The sequence below is a fragment of the Euprymna scolopes genome, chromosome 3 (genome assembly GCF_053919585.1).
Source record: "Euprymna scolopes isolate OS-2025 chromosome 3, ASM5391958v1, whole genome shotgun sequence".
In the NCBI taxonomy this organism is placed as follows: domain Eukaryota; kingdom Metazoa; phylum Mollusca; class Cephalopoda; order Sepiida; family Sepiolidae; genus Euprymna; species Euprymna scolopes.
Window position 1 is genome coordinate 146653038 of NC_136484.1, and position 19009 is coordinate 146672046.

General features: G+C 38.8%; 1 protein-coding gene across 1 annotated transcript in view; it reads left to right on the plus strand.

The window, feature by feature from the left end:
* LOC145259709 (meiotic recombination protein SPO11-like) overlaps positions 1 to 19009 on the plus strand; it is a 1082117-nt gene that overhangs the window by 553795 nt on the left and 509313 nt on the right. Inside the window, exon 10 of the mRNA XM_080117391.1 lies at positions 1619 to 1656. Coding sequence (XP_079973517.1) covers positions 1619 to 1656 — 38 coding nt within the window. The remainder of the gene's footprint in view (positions 1 to 1618; positions 1657 to 19009) is intronic.

Here is a 19009-nt window from a genome sequence, read left to right on the forward strand (position 1 = left end):
ACCACTTACAGGAATTCGTAAAATATGTTTCATAAAACTATCTGTATATTTGTGGAGTGAACACTTGCAACTACCCAACAATCTGTCAATTTCTTTTTTACTTTTGTTTGACAAGTAAAATAACTCGTATTTAAAATCTTTTGTTTTATAATTATCTCATTTTTGTACCATTTTTGTCTATTTACAGAGATAAAAAAATAATACATAATGCTACTAAACCTCATGTATATAATCTTTATTTCAATTTTGATCAAAAGTATAATGTTAATGCGAGAAAATGCCTAAAATTTAAGACTTAAACGTAAGGGGTCTTGGTATTTGCTATTGTTCAAACAACAACCTCTAAACAAGTAGATTTTTTTCTGTGTTTTAGGATAAAAGTACGCAACATCTTTATAAAATCCAGTTAAATAATGCTTAATTTTCTAATTATGCAAAGAAGGTCTCTCAACAGATAGTGGGCGTTTTTTAAGAATTGCTTACGTGGAGCTAAAGTTCTTGCTTTATTTTTTTTTTTTGTCAGTAATGAAGAAGTGATTATTAATTGATCATGCAAATATGTTTAGAAATTATTTTATAGCTTAGCAGATTAGTTTTAGTTTCGATATCTCTGGTTAAATCAGATTACAGACTGATATGAGCAGTCTCATGATAGTTTTCTAAACCTTAATATTTCCATGCTGGCTCATGACATATTGGAAGTGGGTAAAGATGTATAACATAATGTATTGCCTTTACTACGGCTGAAGAATTCCATCTACATTCTGTATGGTAATTCTCCAGAATATCAGAAGGAGGCTAACGGGTGTTACACCTTGCTCAAGATGCATACCCACACCCAGTTACTTAAATGCATACAGTGCCTAGTATTCCCAAATAGTCACCTATCTAGTACTGGACAAGTACAACTTCAATGATCTAACAAGAACCAGTGTTTCAATGTTATATATGCGATTATTTTTTGGAATAAAATTGAAATTTTAATGTAAAAAAAAAAAAAAAAACTTGCTGTCTTCCTGTCAATCTTTGAATCAGTTGGCTTTGACAGAGGGGGTGTAAAATGGCCTAATGATCTAACAATGTTTGCGCTTACAAACAAACTGCAAGTCACTGATATTAGATGCGACTTGTGGCAACACTTTTGTGCTCTAATCAGTAACAAAATCAGTGACATATCCTGGACATGTAACAACGTCAGCAGAAAACGGCAGAAGACGGCAACCAATTAAAATATGCTGTTCCAAACAAGACCAGGAAAGTGATAGGCTCCACCACAGGACTTCCTCAACAGCCTTGTGAATTGACTCGACTTTACAAGTGTCTCACTATTTGAAGAATCGCTTTGAGTTTACCCTTGGCCTGTTAAGCCAGCAGGACATTTCATGAAACTTCCTGATATTTGCATATTAGTTTTGAAAAGGGAAATGTTCATTAACTGTTATTTTTCATTGTACAATAAATTTTTATATTTAGCATTTAAAGGAGGAAAAATTATTTTAAATTCTTTAGAAAAAAAAACGTATTTTGAATGCTTTTTTGTATAGTTATTTTTAGTTTGGTAGTACCTATCACTGTTGATTTACATAAAGTTTTAATTGCTTATTTGTTTTATTTCCAGGTATTGAAATTATGTCTGTGTACAAGTTTGGATCAAAGGTATGTTTCATAGTTTTGATGTAATAATCTAATATTTAACAAAGTTTAAAAGTCATATTTTATGACCTCCTGACTATCATCATCATATCATATGAATGCAAAGATTTTATTGTTGGCATTGGTTTCCCCGATATTTTGCTAGTCAGAATTCCTTTTTAGAAAGACATCGGGTACTTAAAGGAGGGAACTTGAGGTTGCCAACATCCAAAGTAAATTTGGTGGAACAGTCTGGATTCGAACTTGAAACACTTGGGTCGTCAGTCTGTGTCATTAACCACTACATCACCGTCATCTCCCGATCTCCTGTTAAAATACATGAAGACTAATTTAAGATTTAATTTAAATTTATTGATTAAAATAATTTGCATTCATAAACATTCTCCATTTATGATTTTGACAAGGGTTGTTCCAAAAGTAAAGCCTCCCATATTTTAACTAAAAAAGTTGAAAAGCTATGAAGATGAGAGTGGTATCATTAAAACGAATGACCATTTGTGCTCCATAATTTATTTTTCTACATAGTCATCACCATTTTCAATGCACTTTTGCCAGAAATTCAATGACACATTTCCACTTTTGATGCATGTTCATGACAGGGTTGCTTTCTTAGAGTTTCACCTGTCAATATCTGCAACAGAGAAATGAAACTTTCAAGTTATGAATACGTCAGTTCAGTTATAATAATGCAATTTGCAATCCTTTCTCCATTCGGGCAGAATAAAAAATAGGAGGCATTACTTTTTTGACGTCCCTCGTATTTTAATTTTATCTTAAAAGGCTTGTTCTTATCATATACTGAATCTTTTAAACGTTCACTATCATCTTTATTGCTACCATACGTTAGACTTTTTATATTCTTAGGTTTCTCTTAAGGTTGTAAGAAAACAATTCATAATTCTAAAGAATATATTAACAATTTCTAATACGTTTATCTAATCTTTCAAATCATTTTCATAATTCCTTATTTACTGTTCGATTCGTTTCTTTAATCTGTTATCAAAAATTATTTAAAAAAAAAAAAAAAATAGATATACCTACCCAACATTTCTCTGTTTTTTTTTTTTTTTTTTTTTTTTTACTTTACAGGGTGAAACAATAACATTGTCACCCTAGAAAAGATGACACGATTCCATTTCGATTTGATGAAAACCAATTTTCTTTTTTTGTTTAGACCATCTACTAGTTGGCCAGTTGTGTACAAACCCCAAAAGTAATAAGTGCCTTCTCTCATGTCTGAAAGTGACGCAATATTCAACGAGCGAGATCAGAGATGCACTACTGTACAGATGCTATCTACTGATCCAAGTTATGACAACAGGACCATTGGCAGGACCCTCAAAATGCATCGTTGGATTGCCACGAATAACAGGGACGTACTGTTAATGAAAAGATTTCTGGCCACGATTATGGTCTTAGTATGGTTTCAAGTGAGGTCCACATCATGCCACCTCACATCTTTGAAGTTGGCTTGAAAGTCAACACTAATGCTGAAGAGTGTGGTGATCCCCTGGTGCAATCAGGTGGCCTCTAACAAACCCTGAGTGTAACAGCAGTACTTGACGCCGGCCCACAAAGAAACCCAGGCTTGGCTTCAGGAGTGTTACGACTTTGTACCCTTCTCTCACTAGCCCCCCCCCAGCTCTCCTCCCACGACCTGAACCTGCTGGACTACTTTGTTTGGTCATGCACTGAGAACATCACCAACATGACCTCCTACAACACCAAAGCCAGCCTGATCGCCGCCATCCACCGAATGTTCACTTTGCTCTCAGTGGCACATTCCAGTTCTGGACCCTATCGAGATGGTGATTGAGGCTGAAGGTGGCTACATTGAATATATGTCACCTCTACTACATAATCAAGTTACCTGAATTGATTTTTTTTTAATAAAAGTTTTAAAATAAAGCTGTAGGGTTGTTTTCTTTAGGGCAACACCTTTATCGTTCAACCCTGTACTTTTTGTTCTCTGACTTTTCTCAAATTATATTTTTAAATAGAACTTTAAAAGTTGAATTGAATTTTTATGATATCGTTTGGTTATTACATTTTGATTTGAACTAAATTGATATAAAACAATGATTTTGTAATGATAGTATTACTTTAATCTCTATTTATAAAATTATTGGGTGTAAATAGCTTCCAAGATTTTCAGTGTACATGATGATCTGCCAAAACCTTGAATGGCAAAAAATACATTCTATTCGACAGTTTAAATGCCTACAAATTCCTTTGAAATAATTTTTTTTTTTTAACTATCAACCAAAAATATTAAAATGGTTGACTTTTTTATGAAGAAAACAAAATGGATTATGATGGATTTTTATTTATATAAAATTATTTTATTCAAGCATTTGAGTTTAGAATTTTAGCATGAAGCATTTGCCATGTTTCGTCACACTGAAAAAACATGGTATGGCAAGGTAGATGTCTGTGGATAACTATATATATATTTGATTAAGTTCAGGTATATTGCTAACATGAGATAAAAACCAGTATTTCTTCAAAAGTGCTGAATATATGTGTAGAGCTTTTATATGAATAAAATGAATTAAGTCGCCCTTAGAAGTACTCGGTCCACCCAGATAGCCAATAAGAATGAGTGTCAGTGACTACCTAAAGAATTTAGAAGGAAAAAGAGAGGGGTCATTCCTTCAACTTTTTTGCTGGCATTCTGGGAAAATTTTATTGTTTTCTGACTGCAAGATTCACTTGGAGTCCTGATGAAACATTAAAATCTTGAAACATTGATTGATCCACATAGACTCTTTTCAATGTTTATATATATATATATATATATATATATATATATATATATATATATATAATGTTATTTGTTGCGATACGTTTTGAATGAATTCAATTATTTACAACAGTTTTCCCTTTAACCAATTTGGTACCCCCACATGGGGAGTGGTATATATAATATTTTTAAAATGTAATTATCCACTGACACGTGTTTCGTCGTCTATGACTCATCAGAGTGGCTGAATCTAGCGAGATTCGAAATCAGGACCTCACGGTAATGAGCTTGACCTCTTTATCCGCTAGCCCATCTCACTGACTGTTAGGATATATCGCGATTTATTTAGATGTTATTTGTTTTTGTTTTTGCGATACGTTTTGAATGAATTTATTGGTTAAAGGGAAAATTATTCCGAACTCGCATTTAGGTAAAAATGCACTTTCGTAAATAATTTAATTCATTCAAAACTTATCGCAAAAAGCAAAAACAAATAACATCTAAATAAATTGTGATATATCCTAACAGTCAGTGAGATGGGCCAGTGTATATATATATATATGTTAGTGTTGGGATTAATCGGAACTTTTGTGGGTATCAGAATCGGAAATTTTTTTTTTGTATTTTCTGATGCTAAAAACAATTCCTTTAATTATTTTTTTTAATTGATTTTGTGTTAAAAAAATTTCCAACTGCTAGTATTAGTAATAAAATAATAAATATTTATTGATTTTAAACTGCCAGTAAAGTTAAAATCTGGTTATCATCCCTCACACAATTGTATTTTTATGTTTGCGATATATATATATATATATATGGAAATGTGAAAATGTACTTATGTAAAATAAACTACACAGAAAGAGTTATGTATCATTCCCTAGGAAATCATTCATGAAACACAAATGTTTTGTATAACTAACTTGCTATAAATGTATTTTAACACTACTACAAAGTTGTACAGTATGTTCAAAACAAGTCACTGAAGGGTTGAAAATCTTTGTCATTTTACCATTAATGATTATTTTTTTCTCTATTTCAGATATTTTACAGATAATATTTTGGAAATTAATTATTGATAAGTATGGCATTGAACAATGTACAAAAGTTGTGAAATTGTTTTACCCAAAATCAAGGGTCAATTGTTTTGGCATTTTCTTGTAAGAGATAGCCCAAGTCACAACACAATTTGAAACATTTTTCTTGTGGGGATATCTTAAAAAAAGAGTTTAACAAACCCCACACCCGGCAAGAATTGAAGGAAAACAAAATAAATCGCAATCCAATCTGTCATGAATAATGTTTCAGAAAAGGCACAAATATGTGAAGCTGAAAATAAGCAACATTCAAAAGGCATTATTTTTCATGAATAAAGATTGTTTGAATTTTGCGGTTTTTAAAAAAAATTCCCAATGTCTTAGTCAGATTGTGTTAAAATTATAGAAAGATATCAAAAATAAAGAATCTAAGTTCAAAACACTTCAGTGACTTTTTAACACCCTGTACTAACATTTTTAACCATGTTGAAGTGAATATAAAAATATATAAGTCTGATTATTCCCCTTGAGAATAAAAGAAACTTTTCTGCATAGTTTATTTGCAATAACTATATTTTTGTGCTATTACTAAAACTCTACTTATATAATGAGCACTGTTAAGTAAATCCCATAAGAAAAACCATTTGCGTAACATATTTTAAAGTATAAGTATAAACTGTGTCAATCGCTTTATTGCATATTAGTGAAGATTGCACAAATTTGAATAAAATGTTGGGAAATAACTAACCTTAAAGTAGTCGTTTGATGATATAATTTTCATTTTGTTGTGACGTATATTTAGTGAAATGTTGATATTTTACTAATCTGCAATAAAGTGATTGACATAGATTATATTTTCTTTAAATTGTCTGATCATTTTGTTCTAGCTAGGGATAGGGCATCCTACCGGATGTCAAACATACACCCACTATCTCCTACATTCCAACTGAGAGATCTAACGGTCATTTTATGTTAGAGATAGTAATAAATTATATGTTTCTACACAAAAACTTGTGATATGCCTTGGTTTTATACTGAATCCATTTTTGAAGAGGTTGTTATAGTATATAAGCCAGAACACCTATCTGTACTTTGCACTTAATTTAACTTAATGGTAAACTGTGCTGATTAGCTGATACATAATGTTCAAGAACAAGATATACCAGCTTAGTGCAGCTGATGCATGATTGTAAACGATTATTGGCTGACACATCTTTTGAATTCGGAATGCTTATAAGATTGCTATGTAAATAATGTTACTATTTATTTGGGGTTTGTTTTTTGTTTTTGGGTTTTCTGTGAGGTGGGGGGGGCTTGAATAGATTTGCAAATAAACGTTTTTGCATGAGACATTCTGAAGAAAAAGGAAGTAAATGAAAATTATAAACTGGCAAAAATATAAGTTGTTGAACAGTATCATTTGTGGTAAGTTATGCCAAATTGGAAAACATCAAAATATCACAAAGGTTTTTTATTTGTTTTAAGGAACATTGCCTTTATTGTTTCCTGACAGCTACACAAAGCTGACTTATTCTTCTTCCTTTAACTATGTATGAATTTCATCTTAACAACGTTTATCTGACTTTTTGTTTTGATTTCATTCTGAGGATGAAACTTTAAAGAAAATAAACCTATTTATGCATTACAGTAGAACCCCGGGATACGGCATTAAAAATTACTAACAAAATACTGTACAGTATATAATCAAATAACATTATAAATAACACCATAAGGCAGTGCAAATACCGTAACCAGGGGCTGGAAAAATATTGTATTCCACATCATAACCTTTTAAAAAAAAAAAAAGTATCCTAGTGCCACCGTATCTCGGGGTTCTACTGTATATTAATTATTCAGACTAGATTTGGAGAATAACACAAATAGTTCTGAACCTCCCTTTGGCACTGACCTCAAGCAGTGCTGTTTCAGGAGAGGTGTGGCTGGTGATTGCGCAACTTTTGTCTTACAATTACACAAGCAGCTATTCTTGCAGGGAGTCTCTCAATATCTCTTTTTTTTTTTTCATTTTTCTTAAACTTTTTCTTCTAGGGGATGGGACATCCAACCAGATGTCTGACATTTACCCCTATTTTAGTGAGTCCAACCAAGAGATCTTTTCAGGATTCTAGCCGTCCCTTTCAGTGCAATCGTTTGTATTTCACTTGCACTTGGTTCACCGGGTATGCTTGCTATGTACTTTGAATGGGGGGAGGCATGAAATGATAAATAAAGTGAATATGAAAGTATGACAAAAAATTAAGTCTCTTTTTAAAGAATCAAATTATGAAACATCAAACTTTGGCGTGACAGATTAAGGTCTCCTATAGTAAAGGATACGCATTACACATAATGCCATAAAAAGAGGCAAAGAATTAAAAAGCCATAGATCCACACAGTGCATGAAACGTAATGTGGTTGGCTTGGCTGAGATAGATATTAGCATACGTCAGACTTTGTCGCCTATAAGTAAGCTAGTGTACAATAATGCGGCACCTTTCTTTATGAAGCTACTTGAACAATTCACTTTGCACATCATAACACAACGTTTTAAATAATGATAGGCCATCTGTCTATTAAAGTTGTTTATCATATTCATGGAGCTTAAAAAACGATTGCTGCCTAACTACGCAATATATTATATAGATATATGTATATATCACCACCATTCGCTATCAAGCATGACTGATGCTTTTTGTATTTGAATATTCTTCATGAAAGATTTATTGCACAAGTTTTTTAGCATGACTGCAAAAGTGATTCTCTCATCCACCTTCCAAAATTATATACATATATATATATATATATATATATATATATAATTATTATCTCTTGCAGATAAATTCTATACATTTTGCCCTAAGAACCTATTCTTCACATAATTCTCTTTTTTACTTAGTGTCTTTATCACACTTTCTGCTGAACAGAAATATTTTTCATAGGTTTTATTTTTATTCTGAATCTATAATTTTTTTTTTTTTTGCGAAGGGAGGGGGGATTACACAGCTTAAAAAATAAAATCGTATATCATGATATACAATTGCTTAACTACTTTAAAGAAATTCTTAAATGCTCTATAGGAATTTTTAATGCTATAAATAACGAGAAAAGAAGATAATGGATTACGAAATCCTCTACATTAAACTTATATTATAAAGCGCCCCCTCCACTTTAATAATTGAACGCTTAAGTTTTTCAATAAAGATTTCTATAATCTATATTCTGGAGTACAAAAATTTGCTTGTTTTAATGGTATCATTCCCGTCTTCGTAGCTGTAGAATAATCAAAAGAACTGTGTTAGTCAATAACGCACAACAACAACAACAATAATAATAATAGCAGCAACACTTACCAAGGGTCCAGCTTATGCACAAGACAGACATCAGATTGAGCTGGACTGAGGGCTTGTATTTATGTACAAGCATATCCAATCAGGTGATTCAGCCAATCACAATCCAAGGAATAGACTGGCCCATGTGTGCACAATGGAATCTCCCATTGTGCCATAAATAGTTCTCCTCTTTCATGAGAAGTAACTTTAGCCTGTCTGACTACGTCTTCATCGTTCGAGTTACATGGTTAAAAATTTGTTGGTTCGTATATTGTTATTCTGCGCGTTATATTGTTAATATTTTGTTATCACCTTGTTAAATTTGTTATTGCTTATCTTCTTCTTCCCCCGGCACCACTTTTTCAATTACCGGACTCTTTTTTTTTTTTAATTTTTTTTTTTTATTTTTATTTTTTTTTTTTTTGGACTGTTATCTTTCTCTCCTCTTGTTATACGCCGGCCATGGCATCTGCCAGCTGTGTGCCGACGGTTGAGGTGAAGGAAGATGAGGCATCAGGTGGATGGACAAAGCCACCAAAAGTAAAAATTGACGTAGTAAAATTTGTCGAAGACGCAAAGAAATGTGTTGAATTTACAACAGAAACTGGTATTAAGTTGGAACAACCGCGGTTACAGGAGTTTGCTAAGAGGACTATTTCTCTATTTGTAATAGACCGCAAAACAAAAAAATTAATAAGATCAACGAAAGATGTTGTCACCAAATTAATTTCATCAGCAGGTTTAAGAGCTGAGCGAATTACAAAATGTAAAGGATACAACACATGGGCAGCTCTTTTTAAGACGGAAGACGAATGCATAGCGATGACAAAAAAAGAAATCATTACCAATGAGTACGTTCTGAGGATGGAATATTTAGGAAGGCGAAGAACTACAGTGTCCATTTTTGAATTTCCTGGTGCTGTCCCCGGGGAATACCTAGCCGCTTTCTTACTTAAGTTTGGGGACATAACCGGAATAGAGGAAGACCATTATAATGGAGTATGGACTTTTGACATTCTGCTTAACGCAGAAGCATTTTTACGTATACCATACTACCTGGAGGCTGGTGTAGAGAAGCTGCCAATCGTGGTCGCAGGCAGAAGACCAGCATGTTGGATATGTGGGGAAGTCGGCCATCTCACTTACACATGCCCCAAAAGGAAGCCAGCTGTAAAAATTATCCCTACAAATGACCGGAAAATAGGTTATGTAGAACCTAAGGACAATTCCCAGACACCAGCAGAAGAGAAAAAAGAAATCACACCTGAGGAGTTTGAAAAGACTTTTAATTCAGAGCAACAATCCCCCAAAAAGAAGGACAACTGGACACTCATCCCTCTTTCAAAAAAATCCCCACCCAAGACTTATGCTAAGTCCCTCTCTACAGAAGAGAAAATTGAAATTAGAACAAGTAAGGACCCAGGGGGCAATAAATTCAAAACCCTACTTAAACTAAAAGAGACTCTTGATGAGAAAAGGAGAAAATCTGAGGAGAAAGAGTTCCCTGAATCCCTTTTCCCTGAAAAACCGACCTCAAAAGAAAAGCAAATCCCTCGCAAAGCCCCCCCCCCTTACTAAAGCTTCTCTGCCCCATAGAGACACCAAAATGACATCTCTAGGTTCTCCCTCCAAAAAGACCCCCAAACCGTCACCATTCTGCTCGCCAAACAACACGCCCAAGAACACCCCTCCCCCTTCTCCAATGAAAACAGACATGCCCCCTCCTCCCCCCTCAGATAAGAAAAGACATAGAAGCCCCTCTGTAGAGACTGAATCAAGGAAAAAAAAACAACCCTTCTTTAATGGGAAGGATGTGTGCAAGATCACGGCGGAAGTAGAGAACATAATGAAGTCCCATAACAGGAAAGAATACAGAAACCTCCTCGCTTTCAAATCATACCAAAAAAAAGACATTACTAACCCTGAAAATTTTAAAACAAACCATATACTAACAGTTGTCAGGAAACGCGAGGAGGCCAAAGGACTATGGACTATGCTGGAGGAAGCAAACTCTGCTTTCAACCTTTATCCTCCAGCAGCCTATTTTAACGACAACGATTTAATCGAAATTAGAAAACGATGTGTTGGACGGGTCCCCATCAAACTCCATCCTTCACTTTATAGGGCAGTTAAACTAACCTTCCCCCTAGACATCGGCGGTCTGTCCCCTGACGGGTCTATCACCACTGAGATGACCACGGGATCATTGGGGACAGCTGTCGGTGTCTTGACACCGTCTATGTTTGATTAGGTTTCTCAACCCTAAGTAACTCAAGATGGCTTCCTTAAGATTAGCTAGTTTAAATGTCCGAGGGTTGAGGGACGCCTCTCGTAAACTTCGAGTTGCACGCGACCTTCAACGCCTTGGTGTGGATATTTGTTGTATACAGGAAACTCACTTCATTCCTAGTGATTATCAGGGTGTGCTCCTTAGAGACTTTCAGCTCTATTCAGCACATTATGATACCCATGCAAGGGGGGTTACCTGGCTAGTTAAGCGCACTCTTGATGCGTCGTGTGACCCTATTTATGCAGATCCAGAGGGAAGATTGCTCGTTCTAGATGTTACCGTAAAGGATGTGGCATTTCGTTTTATTGGGGTTTATGCGCCCAATAACCATGCTCAGCTAGTTTCCTTTTTTCGGCGAATCGAGCCTTTCATGAATTCGTCTCGACGGTTAGTTTTAGCGGGAGACTGGAACGCGGTCCTGGATCCCGAGTTAGATCGCGGGGTTAATACCAGAAGGGATACTAATCAGAACCGGGATGCTAAAGTGTTTCGAGACTTTGTCGACAAGTTTGATCTTGTCGATAAATTTCGGAACGAAAAACCCGGGGATTAAGCATGGACTTGGACAGGTAGACGCGGCTCCGATTCGGTGCAACTTTCGAGTTACATCGATCGGTTCTTAGTTAGGAGAGTCGACTTAGGGCTTTTAGACTGTCCAAGTTTTCATAGTATAGTTTATTCGGACCACAGGCTTGTCCGGGTTCGAGTAAACTTAGATAGTGTTAAACCTAGGATGGCTAGTTACTGGAAGTTCAACACGTCGTTGTTCGATGTGAAGGACTTCCGGGAACAGCTTCTACTAACAATACAGAGGGAATTGACGGGGGCTATCATCGGGAATAAGTGGTGGGGCAACCTTAAAAAAGTCATTAGGTCCTTCGCTGCTGATTTTAGTCGCCGGCTCAAACGTAGTTCTAGAGCAGCGAAAGCGGCGCTAGAAGATAGATTAGAAAGGGCGGTGGAGGAGGGGGATAGTGCTAGCTATACTGTAGTTAAGGCTGAACTGGACTCCTTGGATAACAGGGAGGACCAGGGAGTATTAGTTAGGGCTAGATTAAAAAGAGCGCCAAACGAGGCAACAAACATGGCCGCGTCATTGCGTGCGGAGGAGTTTCGACGTTCTGCAGATCGACACATCGCCAGTGTCACATTGCCGGACGGACGAACCGTAACTTATAACAACGGAATCTTGGAGGGTTTTCGGACTCATTTTCAGGAACTTTTTACCAAGGAGCCCGGTCTGACTAGTGAACAGTTTGACACCTATTTAGCCGACTTTTCTCGCCTGGAGGCGACCGAAGCAGCTAGGTGTGAAGGTAGCATAAAAGAGGAAGAAGTCATTGAGGCCTTGAAACACGTCGGGCTAGACAGGACCCCTGGGATAGATGGTCTGCCCTACGAGGTGTATTTGAGGCTGTCGCCCATTTTTATCCCTTTGCTGACCGTACTTTTTAACTCCTGGTTTAGGAACGGGTGCATACCTCAGTACTTTACCAGGGGGATCATTAAATTGTTACGCAAAGATAAAAATGGAGGGGATGGGATAGGTAATTTCCGGCCCTTAACGATGTTAAACACAGAGTTAAAGATTTTGGCCAAGATCTTAGCAAATCGTCTGCAGATTGTCTTACACCGTCTAATAAGTCCCGAACAGACTTGTTCTGTTAAGGGCCGGACGATTCAAGACAATTTGCACACGATACGCTTGATCGTAGAAAAAGTCGACACAGAAGCCGCGCTGATCAACTTAGATCAGTCCAAAGCATTCGACAGAGTAGACCATCGTTACCTAGAGGCTGTTCTTCGCTCGGCTGGATTTGGTCCCCAGTTTCACTCTTGGATTTGCCTCTTGTATGCCAACCCTGGTGCTATGGTAGAAGTGAATGGGGTGAGGTCGAAACCCTTCATGTTAACAAGATCGATCCGTCAAGGTTGTCCGTTATCCCCAATGTTATATGTGCTGGCGCTTGAGCCATATTTGCGCCAGCTTCGGGTGAATCCGGTCCTTCGCGGGATTACTTTGCCAGGTGGCTCTACCCCGGTAAAGTATACCGCCTATGCTGACGACGTGACTGTGCTTGTAACGAGCAGTTCCGAGATTAGAGTCGTTGACATAGAAACAAGTCGGTATGCCAAGGTCACAGGGGCCATAATTAACTACGTTAAGTCTATTGGCTTACGTATTGGTGCCTGGAGGGGTATGCCCCTTCAGGGACCCTTTGGTTGGACTGATGGGCCATGCAAGCTACTCGGCGTCTGGTTTGGCCCCGGTCTCCAGCTGGAGAAAAATTGGTCGGAGGTATTGGAAGCGGTCAAGGTCGCATCTCATTTGTGGGCCTTGAGAAATCTGTCTTTGAAGGGTCGGGCGGAGGTATGCAATTCTCATATCTACCCCCTGATCCTTTACCGTCTATCAGTACTTCCACTCCCGGAGACCACACTAGTTGATCTGGTGCGTGCTCTTTTTGCATTCTTATGGCGCGGAAAGCAAGCCATGGTTACTCGGGAGGTCTGTTACCTGCATCCGTCTGAAGGCGGTCTGGGTATGCCTAGTGTGCAAATACGTAGACACACTCTTAGGCTGATATACCTGGATCGAATGTGTACACCAAGTGAGGGAAACGGTGTCTTCTGGATAGAAGACACTAAGAAAGCCTTTCAGGCTTTGGAGAGTGTGCATTCGGCTAGAGGAGAGGCACACAAGTTGTTCCGAAACGAGTGCCCTTTCTATCGCGAGTGTCGGCAGGCCTTGAGATTTCTTCTACGGGTCCAAGAAAGCCTCTCTGACACCCAGCTGTTGTCTCGCAAGGCGCTATATCGGGCCTTAGTGAGGGGATCCGTTCGAGACGAAAAGATTGAGGAGTTCGGTTTTACGAAGGAGGAGCGCCGCTTAATATGGCCTTGGGCGCCTGGGTCGAGCTGCTTGGATAATTACGAGGCATCACTCACCTGGCTGGTAATACGAAATGCCCTCTGGGTCGGCAAAAGACTTTACGCAGCGGGTTTTACGGAGACACCCAATTGTGTCCGATGCGGAGAATGGGAGGAAGACCTTGATCATGCTTTCTTCCACTGCGCCATTGTTCGACCGTTGTGTGAGTTAGTTGAAGGCTTCACGGTTCGCATGCTGAGCGGGCGGTTTTTTGTGCTGGAGTCGGTTTCCCCGTGCTGCAACTGGGCACCGACCATGAAGAAAGAAGAACGCTATGTTTTTCTGTGTTTACTAGCAGTTATGAGAGGCGTGATTTGGACGACGCGACAGAAGGAGGTTTACGGAGGTGAGACCTTCACTGCTCCCCAGCTTGTCCTCATTTTCAAATATCGATTGAAAATGCGAATTAAGCTGGAGAAGGTGAAACTCACTCCTGTGAATTTCAACGACAGGTGGGTGAAAGTTTCGCGATTGTGTAAAGTGAATGGAGCTAATCTTGAATTTCTTTTTTGAGTGGCTTAGGTTTTTTAAGGATTTTGGGTAACTTGATCAAACATAGACATGCATCGGACCTCCTAGAGTAGGCTAGTTAGGCATTTTTGTTCGATTTTTAACTTAGCTAGAGTATGCATGCTATCATCGCCCCAACCCCCTTTTTTGGTTTTCCCTGTGCCAGCGTCCCCCTTATTTTTTTTTTTTTTTTTTCCTCCCACTTTTGGTTCGATAACCCCCAATCCCGGCCTCTTAGGTGACGGATAAACTGTTTTGCCAGAGATGTGGGCCATTTTTGTTGTGTTTGAATAAAGTCAGTTTTCGTGTGACCCACATCTTTTCGACTGGCAAAACTTTTTATCCGCCACAATTAGTAGTGAGGGGGTTCTTTTTACTAACCACCTTTTAGCATTGTATATTTTTCATCCAATTTTGTAAATAAGATTTTTATCCCCAACCCCCCCACATCATGTATATATATTTGTAACTTTCGGGGTTTAAGTAGGATGTCCACAGAGTGATTCTGGTATTTTGGTGAAAGAGTCTAGTTAAGTTAACGTTATGTTAGTTAGGTCAACATTAACCCCCACCCCTCTTTTTCGGCCTTGTGCCACATTTTTATTTGTGTAATTTTATTTTATCAAATAAAATAAATATTAACTTTAGTCTTTGTCCATCTTGACTACGACTTTATCGTTCGAGTTACATGGTTAAAAATTTGTTGGTTCGTATATTGTTATATTGTTAATATTTTGTTATCACCTTGTTAAATTTGTTATTGCTTATCTTCTTCTTCCCCCGGCACCACTTTTTCAATTATCGGACTCTTTTTTTTATTTTTTTTTTTTTGGACTGTTATCTTTCTCTCCTCTTGTTATACGCCGGCCATGGCATCTGCCAGCTGTGTGCCGCCGGTTGAGGTGAAGGAAGATGAGGCATCAGGTGGATGGACAAAACCACCAAAAGTAAAAATTGACGTGACAAAATTTGTCGAAGACGCAAAGAAATGCGTTGAATTTACGACAGAAACTGGTATTAAGTTGGAACAACCGCGGTTACAGGAGTTTGCTAAGAGGACTATTTCTCTATTTGTAATAGACCACAAAACAAAAAAATTAATAAGATCAACGAAAGACGTTGTCACCAAATTAATTGCATCAGCAGGTTTAAGAGCTGAGCGAATTACAAAATGTAAAGGATACAACACATGGGCAGCTCTTTTTAAGACGGAAGACGAATGCATAGCTATGACAAAAAAAGAAATCATTACCAATGAGTACGTTCTGAGGATGGAATATTTAGGAAGGCGAAGAACTACAGTGTCCATTTTTGAAGTTCCAGGTGCTGTCCCCGGGGAATACCTAGCCGCTTTCTTAAGTTTGGGGACATAACCGGAATAGAGGAGGACCATTATAATGGAGTATGGACCTTTGACATTCTGCTTAACGCGGAAGCATTTTTACGTATACCATACTACCTGGAGGCTGGTGTAGAGAAGCTGCCAATCGTGGTCGCAGGCAGAAGACCAGCATGTTGGATATGTGGGGAAGTCGGCCATCTCACTTACACATGCCCCAAAAGGAAGCCAGCTGTAAAAATTATCCCTACAAATGACCGGAAAATAGGTTATGTAGAACCTAAGGACAATTCCCAGACACCAGCAGAAGAGAAAAACGAAATCACACCTGAAGAGTTTGAAAAGACTTTTAATTCAGAGAAACAATCCCCCAAAAAGGACAACTGGACACTCATCCCTCTTTCAAAAAAATCCCCAACCAAGACTTATGCTAAGTCCCTCTCTACAGAAGAGAAAATTGAAATTAGAACAAGTAAGGACCCAGGGGGCAATAAATTCAAAACCCTACTTAAACTAAAAGAGACTCTTGATGAGAAAAGGAGAAAATCTGAGGAGAAAGAGTTCCCTGAATCCCTTTTCCCTGAAAAACCGACCTCAAAAGAAAAGCAAATCCCTCGCAAAGCCCCCCCCCCTTACTAAAGCTTCTCTGCCCCATAGAGACACCAAAATGACATCTCTAGGTTCTCCCTCCAAAAAGACCCCCAAACCGTCACCATTCTGCTCGCCAAACAACACGCCCAAGAACACCCCTCCCCCTTCTCCAATGAAAACAGACATGCCCCCTCCTCCCCCCTCAGATAAGAAAAGACATAGAAGCCCCTCTGTAGAGACTGAATCAAGGAAAAAAAAACAACCCTTCTTTAATGGGAAGGATGTGTGCAAGATCACGGCGGAAGTAGAGAACATAATGAAGTCCCATAGCAGGAAAGAATACAGAAACCTCCTCGCTTTCAAATCATACCAAAAAAAAGACATTACTAACCCTGAAAATTTTAAAACAAACCATATACTAACAGTTGTCAGGAAACGCGAGGAGGCCAAAGGACTATGGACTATGCTGGAGGAAGCAAACTCTGCTTTCAACCTTTATCCTCCAGCAGCCTATTTCAACGACAACGATTTAATCGAAATTAGAAAACGATGTGTTGGACGGGTCCCCATCAAACTCCATCCTTCACTTTATAGGGCAGTTAAACTAACCTTCCCCCTAGACATCGGCGGTCTGTCCCCTGACGGGTCTATCACCACTGAGATGACCACTGGATCATTGGGGACAGCTGTCGGTGTCTTGACACCGTCTATGTTTGATTAGGTTTCTCAACTCTAAGTAACTCAAGATGGCTTCCTTAAGATTAGCTAGTTTAAATGTCCGAGGGTTGAGGGACGCCTCTCATAAACTTCGAGTTGCACGCGACCTTCAACGCCTTGGTGTGGATATTTGTTGTATACAGGAAACTCACTTCATTCCTAGTGATTATCAGAGTGTTCTCCTTAGAGACTTTCAGCTCTATTCAGCACATTATGATACCCATGCAAGGGGGGTTACCTGGCTAGTTAAGCGCACTTTTGATGCGTCGTGTGACCCTATTTATGCAGATCCAGAGGGAAGATTGCTCGTTCTAGATGTTACCGTAAAGGATGTGGCATTTCGTTTTATTGGGGTTTATGCGCCCAATAACCATACTGAGCTAGTTTCCTTTTTTCGGCGAATCGAGCCTTTCATGAATTCGTCTCGACGGTTAGTTTTAGCGGGAGACTGGAACGCGGTCCTGGATCCCGAGTTAGATCGCGGGGTTAATACCAGAAGGGATACTAATCAGAACCGGGATGCTAAAGCGTTTCGAGACTTTGTCGACAAGTTTGATCTTGTCGATAAATTTCGGAACGAAAAACCCAGGGATTTAGCATGGACTTGGACAGGTAGACGCGGCTCCGATTCGGTGCAACTTTCGAGTTACATCGATCGGTTCTTAGTTAAAGAGTCGACTTAGGGCTTTTAGACTGTCCAAGTTTTCATAGTATAGTTTATTCGGACCACAGGCTTGTCCGGGTTCGAGTAAACTTAGATAGTGTTAAACCTAGGATGGCTAGTTACTGGAAGTTCAACACGTCGTTGTTCGATGTGAAGGACTTCCGGGAACAGCTTCTACTAACAATACAGAGGGAATTGACGGGGGCTATCATCGGGAATAAGTGGTGGGGCAACCTTAAAAAAGTCATTAGGTCCTTCGCTGCTGATTTTAGTTGCCGGCTCAAACGTAGTTCTAGAGCAGCGAAAGCGGCGCTAAAAGATAGATTAGAAAGGGCGGTGGAGGAGGGGGATAGTGCTAGCTATACTGTAGTTAAGGCTGAACTGGACTCCTTGGATAACAGGGAGGACCAGGGAGTATTAGTTAGGGCTAGATTAAAAAGAGCGCCAAACGAGGCAACAAACATGGCCGCGTCATTGCGTGCGGAGGAGTTTCGACGTTCTGCAGATCGACACATCGCCAGTGTCACATTGCCGGACGGACGAACCGTAACTTATAACAACGGAATCTTGGAGGGTTTTCGGACTCATTTTCAGGAACTTTTTACCAAGGAGCCCGGTCTGACTAGTGAACAGTTTGACACCTATTTAGCCGACTTTTCTCGCCTGGAGGCGACCGAAGCAGCTAGGTGTGAAGGTAGCATAAAAGAGGAAGAAGTCATTGAGGCCTTGAAACACGTCGGGCTAGACAGGACCCCTGGGATAGATGGTCTGCCCTACGAGGTGTATTTGAGGCTGTCGCCCATTTTTATCCCTTTGCTGACCGTACTTTTTAACTCCTGGTTTAGGAACGGGTGCATACCTCAGTACTTTACCAGGGGGATCATTAAATTGTTACGCAAAGATAAAAATGGAGGGGATGGGATAGGTAATTTCCGGCCCTTAACGATGTTAAACACAGAGTTAAAGATTTTGGCCAAGATCTTAGCAAATCGTCTGCAGATTGTCTTACACCGTCTAATAAGTCCCGAACAGACTTGTTCTGTTAAGGGCCGGACGATTCAAGACAATTTGCACACGATACGCTTGATCGTAGAAAAAGTCGACACAGAAGCCGCGCTGATCAACTTAGATCAGTCCAAAGCATTCGACAGAGTAGACCATCGTTACCTAGAGGCTGTTCTTCGCTCGGCTGGGTTTGGTCCCCAGT